The sequence below is a fragment of the Onychomys torridus genome, chromosome 2, assembly GCF_903995425.1.
Source record: "Onychomys torridus chromosome 2, mOncTor1.1, whole genome shotgun sequence".
Classification (NCBI taxonomy): Eukaryota; Metazoa; Chordata; class Mammalia; order Rodentia; family Cricetidae; genus Onychomys; species Onychomys torridus.
This window is the reverse complement of record NC_050444.1, coordinates 163,828,404-163,836,101: the sequence shown is the minus strand read 5'-3', so window position 1 is coordinate 163,836,101 and position 7,698 is coordinate 163,828,404. Positions and strand designations below refer to the sequence as shown.

Sequence of the window (7,698 nt, the reverse complement as noted above, 5' to 3'; positions counted from 1 at the left end):
GTAAATACTTCCTGGAGACCAGAATCGCCGAGGCCAGGGCCGCAGGAGAGAGACCCAGGGCCCGCATCCTCAGGCCCAGGTGCAATGGCTGCTCAAAGCCACAGAGCACTTTGAGGGTCTGTGCTACCTGTTGCCAAACACAACCTGGAGCATCAGTGTCCCCATTTGAATCCCCACTGCTATTTAGGGAACTGGTGTGTGGATATGAGTACATGTATGATGAGCCGAAGTGTTGAGGCTTTAGAGTTAATACAGAGACATTCATGCACTTACGGCAGACAGAAGTTAAAGCTATGCTGTTTTCGGTTAAAGGTTTTTTGATGCATTTTGAATGCTGTTGTGTGGCAACTCTGACTACATATTCTAGCATAAGTGCTTCAGAGGGCAGTGTCCTCTCCTGAGTATCCTGGTCACTGTGCAAATACACTCTGACCTGAGGGGGCACGAGACTGTGGCGTGGGTCCTCACCCCACCACTGTAGAAAGGGCACTGATGAACCGTTGTGACATGCTCCTTGTTCGCTGTTTATCCATGTTCTACCTTCATCCCACACAGGAAGAGAATGCTGCAGTGGGTCCTTTGGTCCTAAGGCCTTCTGACCATTAGGTTTTGAGTGACATTCTGAGGAGTAATTAGTGACGTATAAAATGATTAAGAAACTCATTCTGCAGTGGCCAACTCGAAGTAGTTTTGTCCTAGGCTGCGCAGGGCCAGAGATCCCCTGGCCCCACAGGCACCTGCCCGTCATAGTTCCACCTTGACCCCCTTTATGAAAGGCAGGCCCGTGGGCACTCTCTTCTTATATTCCAAGTATTCCTCCCCAAAAAAGTGAATCAGCGAGATCTCTTCCTCTTCTGTGCGATCACGAAAGAAGCGCCACACTGTCAGGGCGTAGACAACACCGCAGATGGGGTTACACAGCATCACCTGGCAGAGGAAGTGCAAGGTCAAAGGTCAGAGCAGCCTGATGCCCAAGCACCTGCTCCCCACAGGACTTCTTGCTGGAGCCCAGAAGACTCTCCAATACCGTGAGAACCATTCACATTCACTGGAGCTGCTCACGGCTGCATCTTTTTGTACCTGTCTGCAATGCTGAGTAAATAAGACCTTGGTTATAGTGAAAGATAGCACTCTGGGGTCCCACCATGGGTGACACATGTGCCCGCCTGAACTTGTGTGAATTCCCTGATGTGGGAACTCAGGCCTGTGTCTGTCCTCCCCATTTCTCCTACCCACCTGGAAACACCAACCTGTCTCAGACCTTTGCTTTCCTGCTCTCAAGGCCACATGAACCAAAGGTTACCATCTGAGTTTCCAAAACATTTCAGAGATCACTCTGTCCAGAAAATGGCAGTGTCCACAAGTCAGAAAAGCTGTGCCTAGCTGCCTTTTATCCCTATCCCATTTCCAACCTCCAGCCAAAAAGTCCTTCAAAGCTGAAAGCATCCCCAGCTCCTCAAAGCTTCCTTTGTTGCCTTGGAAACCACTAACCCACCCATCCCCACTACAGGAATCAGGACCTATCCAGCGATGCTTCTGCTCAGTGAACTGGCATGCCCCCAACTTGTCACCGCTTGCCTGCACTGTTCACAAGTACTGCTGTGTTCACAGTACCATGCTAAGCCACTCAACCTTCATCCAATCTGTGACTCTGAAGCACTATCGCCACACTACTGTCCTGGCTTTTAAGATAGAGAAGGCAGGCCTTGGTGACCAGGCCTGGCCCATCTGGCAGCACTAGTCTGTGCCATCACACCTGACAGATGTGTGTAGCTTTCTGGGCAGCCTTAATGGCAGGATTCTTAATCATCAGTGGCAACCTTCTACTGAGCCAGGAAAACCAATTTTCAGTGTGTCATCAGCACAATTCCAAACAGTCAAGACAAAAAATAGTGTTTTGTATAAGGTAAATCCTGTTGCAGGAAGGATTCATCGAACACACATACACACACACACACACACACACACACACACACACACACACACACGCACACACAAGGTCACACTGTAGAAAAGGTTCTCCAGCTCTAAGCCCTTAGACTGCACGCATAAGCACTGAAGACAGATTACATTCATCAGCTCTCAGTGATCCCAGGGCTTTGACTGCAAGCGGAGCAGTGTGACGTCTCAAACTCACAGCTTGAAAGAGATGCTAAGAGTCACCTCCTACTCCATTATGGGGTCACCAGAATCCCCACGGCCCACTGATGGGATGTCTGGGATCCCCAGATGACCTTCCCAGGCTCTATTTACACTCTCCGGCCGAGTTGTTCTAGGACTACGCATGGAATCCAGAGGCAGTTGTCAAGGAACACAGGTCTGGTCTGCATCCCCAGACAGAGCAAACCCCATAGCTCTCATTAACCTGCCAGGACCTTGGCCTCATTTAGACCTATTTTTTGATGAAAACCCACTGAGCCACCACAGGGTGGCTGAGGACATTCCCTCCCCAAAGCCTACCTTCCCTCGCCCAAGGTGTTCCAGATTCCAGTCAGAGTGGCATAAAGTGGAGGAGGGGGGGTGTGTGGCACAGGGCAGCACACCACCACTGCCACCAGGGGTGGGGTCACACAGCACTCAGAAAGGCAATCCTGCCCTCCCCGCAGGTGCCTGACCTCTGTGCTCACCTCCATCCTCCTGGTAAGTGCTAGACTTACCACCTGCCTGCCCTGGGGTTTCCCCTTTAAAGAATAAATTGTCCTCAAGTTTAAATAATTAATTTACACCAACGACTTCATCTCTAAAACACAAAGCACTGGTTCCTCCTGGCTTTTATTAGCCACCACCTGAAACATGCCAGGGAGCACATGAAGAGACAGGCAACCTGTGCACACACTAAAAAGACTTAAGTGCACTCCTAGAAATGGTGGGGTTTATGGTGTGCCAATTATACTTCAATTTCAGAAAAGTAAAAAGTCAAGTGGCCCTAGACAGGAGGGTTACAAGTTCTTACTACACACAAGACCCTGTGTCTAGACACCAAAAAAGAAAAACTTAGGAAAGTGAATTCACAGGAAACCAGTGTCAACTTTGGTACCATACCTGGGTTCCGATACTCCAGTAAAACCACCCCACATAGGAGGGATGCCGGAACCAGGCATACACCCCGCTTGTCACCAGAGTGTGGGTGTCTGACTTTTCACTCTGCACCACGTGGTTGAAATTGGAGCCAGCCGTAAACATGGCGGCTTTCCTCAGGCACTCTCCGAAGACCACCATCAGCAGCCCAGTGGTACTGAGCCAACTGATCTGCTTCAGTTCTGCAGAGACAGACACAGGGAAAAAAGGAGTGGGGACACTGGAGTGCTCATCGCTCCTTCACCGTGTGAAATGGGCCTATTTCCCTCAAGAGAACATCAGAAAACACCCGTGGACAATCAGCATCTATCATCACAGTAAACTTGAATGGTAAGAAAATACTTCCCAACCCAGCATCACTGTTTCCTGTCTCAAGTGCCAACAAGTCAACTGCTAGCAGCTCTCCCTTCCTGGGCTGATGGGCTCCGTTCACATCCTTCTCTAGGGAACACGTACCTCTGAGAGAAAGAGACGGGCCCATTTCCAAAGTCAGTCAGAGGACCTATATCTGACTTTGAGGAAGTGTGATTTAGATATTTTGTTTTGTTTTGTTGTTTTGTTCTTTGAGACAGGGTTTCTCTGTGTAGTTTTGGTGCCTGTCCCGGATCTCGCTCTGTAAACCAGGCTGGCCTTGAACTCACAGAAATCCTCCTGCCTCTGCCTCCCAAGTGCTGGGATTAAAGGTGTGTGCCACCGCCGCCTGGCTTTTTAAAAGAATAAAACATTGTGAAATTCTCATGTTACAGAAAAGTACTCAGGCCCAAACTTCATCCAGTCCAATGGTAGAATTAAAAACTACAACCAGCGAGATGGGATGTCTTAGGTGGTGCCGGTGCCCTGCCTTTGCAAGCTTAGAGCAAAAGGTCAACATGTCCTGGATTTGAAATCCAGAAGCAGAATTTTCCAGCGAGTGGAGTCTGCCCTTTAAATAGCTCAGGGAGGAGAAAGCACTGGGGAGACTTGCTCAGGAGATGAGACCTGAGAGGTGAACCAATGTCACTCTCCTCAGCCCGCAGGAAGGCAGCCTCCTCTCCCAGAGAGAAAGTAGGGCACACCCACCTGGCCAGAAGATGTTTTCAAGTGTGAACTCTATCCAAGAAGAAAGAGCAGCCACTGTGTACTCCAGACTGTGATTCAGGAGGAAGGAATCCAAGGACAGACTTTTGGGATTATTGACAGCTGTCACTAAGTACTCAGAATAGTGGAATAATGACAGCGAGCACACGTACCTATTTAAAAACAAAAACAAAAGGGTAGACTAGGCAAGAGAACCAAGTTAGGCAAAAGCACAGACCTGGGTCTGCTGAGCTGTCCCTGACCCTGTCACGCGCAGCTGCCATCACCCACCTGAGTGACACCAGGCACGCACACATGCCATTCATTCCCTCTGGAGCTTGCAGAAAGTGGGGGTGAGTGGTGCTGTTATGTTTCTGAATGTCACAGACAAAATTAAAAATCTCCATAGGTGAAGGAGGAATTATGGTCCCTCTACTCTTTTTAATATGACAGTTTCACATTTTAACATGAAAGGGGGGATTCAACAAAGTAGTGACGCATGTTGGAAACAAAATTCAACAGAACTAAAATAATTCCAGCAAAGAAGGATTAGATGGCTCAGCATACTGACAATAGGAGATAAAGCGTTTTACCTTGAAGCCACGATTCATATCCAAGTCAGAGGCTAGAAGGCTCAAGGGACTGAACTCATAGTGTAGGGGAAAGTCCTACACTGCTGTGGGGGAAGCACTAGCCGGGACCTAATGGAAACCGAGACGGAGAAGGCTTAGGAAAACAGCGGGAGGCTTGCCCCTCCCATAACCGCGGACCTGCACCCCTCAGGAAATGGCTTATCACAGCAGCTTCGGATGACAGGGACCTCTGGAGAGGGCACAGGGAGACCCCTTTCCATCCACCACAGAATCCACTAACATGCACAATTGTGTTCACAAGATTTGAAATGTGGGGATTCAGGGAAGACAGGAGGCGGCTTCTTCAGAATCCTAACCAGCCTCCTTCTCTGTCAAAGCCCAGACAGGGATGAGGAGAGGCCCCTACTCACCCACTACGCTTTGGACCCTCACCTCAACACCACCATTCCCAAAGTCTTTCTTACCAGCCAAAGTGATTCCAAGAGGACTGGCTGAAACTTAGCAGCACACCACAGCCAAACACAAAGCCAAGGAAACAAGCCCGGATGGCTATCTGAAAACACACCCAAAAGAGCCTCAGTCACCCCATGTTCCATTTGCAGAGCCCAAACCCAGACTGCAGCCTGTCCTGGATTAGCAAGGCCATCAGTGAGCAGAGTCCATAGGCTCAAGAGATAGAGAATGAAACGGGGCTGTTTGGGTTCGAACTGTGTTCTTACATTCCTCTCCCTCTCTCTCCTCTCTAGCCTTCTTCAGCAAGTTACTCATCTACACCGTGGAAATAACAGTCCTGTAGGACAACACACAGGATTTACCACACAAACACCTAAGGATAACCAGTTTAATAGCCACAATAATTATTACTGCTAGCACTAGCAGGGCTATCTATGGAAAACTGTTTAGCCCAGTTTATGGCCTATACTCGCAAGTCAACGACTCTAATGAGAACACTTGGAACTCTGCGCCCAGTCACCGCTGTAAAGCGGGGCGTTTGACCAGCAGGTAAAACGCCACACCTGTCATCACATAAATTAAAAACTCGTAGGTTAGCTCGCTTCCCACCTGACGTGAATCTGCCGAAGCTGCTGATCGGCAGGAAATGCAATTAACACCCACAGCTAGAAGTGGGTCCCTCCTGTGACCTCAACTTATGGCTGCGTTACACGCCTGTGGGAGGCAACCTGCAACGTGGTGCCGGCATGGGGGTGGTAAAAAGGTGAACCGACCACCGCCAGGCTCGGCAATAACCCACTCCGGCTAGACTAGCTCCAATCCCTGTACCTAGCCCATCTACTCAGCCCTGCCTGCTGGATCCTGGTCCCCGAGCCTAGTCGGCCTGATTCTAATGTACCTGGCCCGCCTACCCTTGCCGGGTGCCCGCCTGCCCGGTCCCTGATTCCTGTCTACCCAGACTCATCTGTCCTGTCTCCGGTTCCAGTACACCCGGCCCGCCCTGCCCGGTCCCTACCTACTCAACCCACTCTGTCCCTTGCCCGCCTGGTCTCGGTCCACTCGTCTCCGGTCCAGGTCTATCGGTCCAGCCCGTCGCTAGTCCGGGTCTGGGGTGAGGGTCTACCGGTCCACCCTGTCCGTCCTGCCCTGTCCCTGGTCCGGGTCAACCAGTCAATCCGGGCCGCCCTCCCCGTCCCCGGTCCCTCCGCACCCGGCCCGCACCTGGTAGCGCGGCGGCCGGTAGAGCAGCAGCAGTAGCGCGTTGAGCCCGGCCACGTAGAGCGCCAGTCCGGTACGGCCCTGCAGGCCGGCGCGCGTGAGCAGCGGCAGAGCGAGCACCGAGGCGCCCAGCAGGAAGGTAGCGAGGCTGAGGCGCGCCTCGGAGCCCGGCGGAACCCGCGCCGCGCAGCCCGCCATGGCGCAGGGCGGCGGAAGAGCCCGCGGCGGACTAGCGGGCCGAAGCGCCGACTGTAGCCGGGGAAACCCGAAGGCCGCGCCTGCGCACTCGGACGCCGACGCCGGCTCGGGAAGGGCAGGTACCCGGAGCTGTGTGCAGCCTGCAAGTTCTCGCGAGAGCGATGCCGCGCGTGGCAGAGGGCCGGAATTTGGAGCGAGCCGCACGACCCACAGGCCCCGCCCCGCAGTCGCCGAACAACGTGACGTCGGCAGAGGGGTGGCGCATCAGCCCGGAAGTGGCCTCGTCGCCCTGTCGAAGTTCGTCCCAAGTTTAGAGCCCTGGTCCCAAGAAACAACGGCCGTAACCGACCACTCGTTCGCGCCTCGGCCTCGCGCAGGCGCGAGCGGGGTCCGCGGAGGGCTCACCCCACTCCGAAGTGGAAATGAACACGGTTTTCACAGGCAGCGTGCCTGGGAGAGCGATTGAAACCTGTGTCAGCGAACACCTTTGGATGGCAGCATTCTGGGCGATTTTTATCGACCTGTAGGTTGTGTTTTCCATTCTGCCTATAATGAAGATGTTAGTGTTGAAATCAGAAGTTCTTCACTTTTGGTCATTTTAAATTTATACAGTACTTGTACATGTTTATGTGGCACAACACAGTGTGGGTTTGACCAGTCTGGAATCCACCATGTAGAGATCCACCTGCCTCTGCCTCCCTAGTACAGGGATGAAAGGCGTGGGCCACACCCAGCTTTGTTTTGAGACAGCTTGGAACTCATCTGATGTCTGGAAGATGCCCTGGGATTTCCACTCCTCCAGCCTCTTCCATCCGGAAGGGCCTGAACTGCAAGCAGTGTGTGTTGTATATTGGGTGTGGGTTCATTCGGGTCGGTGAAAAGAAGGCACAGAGCACTCTAAGGATGAGCCTTTTCCAGCTGCAAGGGGATCAATCTCGCTGGACTGACTCACTGGTAGTTTAGCAAAGGGCTTTTTTTATTGTTCTCCAACTTACACCTTTTAGCAAGTTAATTTCTGTATCCCAAAAACCTATCTATTCTCAGACAAGATTCACATAGAAGGTACTGGGAGACAAAAGGCAGCAATCACAAAAGGCAGATC

At 51.9% G+C, this 7,698-nt stretch overlaps 1 protein-coding gene across 1 annotated transcript; it reads right to left on the bottom strand.

Moving 5' to 3' along the window:
* Positions 1-281: 281 nt before the first annotated feature.
* Positions 282-6,734, bottom strand: Icmt (isoprenylcysteine carboxyl methyltransferase). Its single transcript, XM_036178902.1, has 5 exons — positions 6,402-6,734; positions 5,192-5,280; positions 4,138-4,307; positions 3,043-3,260; positions 282-927 (listed from the first exon to the last, which is right to left on the bottom strand). Exons 1-5 carry the CDS (start codon positions 6,594-6,596, stop codon positions 745-747), a joined length of 855 nt encoding a protein of 284 aa, XP_036034795.1. The 5' UTR covers positions 6,597-6,734; the 3' UTR covers positions 282-744.
* Between the last annotated feature and the right edge of the window lie 964 nt (positions 6,735-7,698).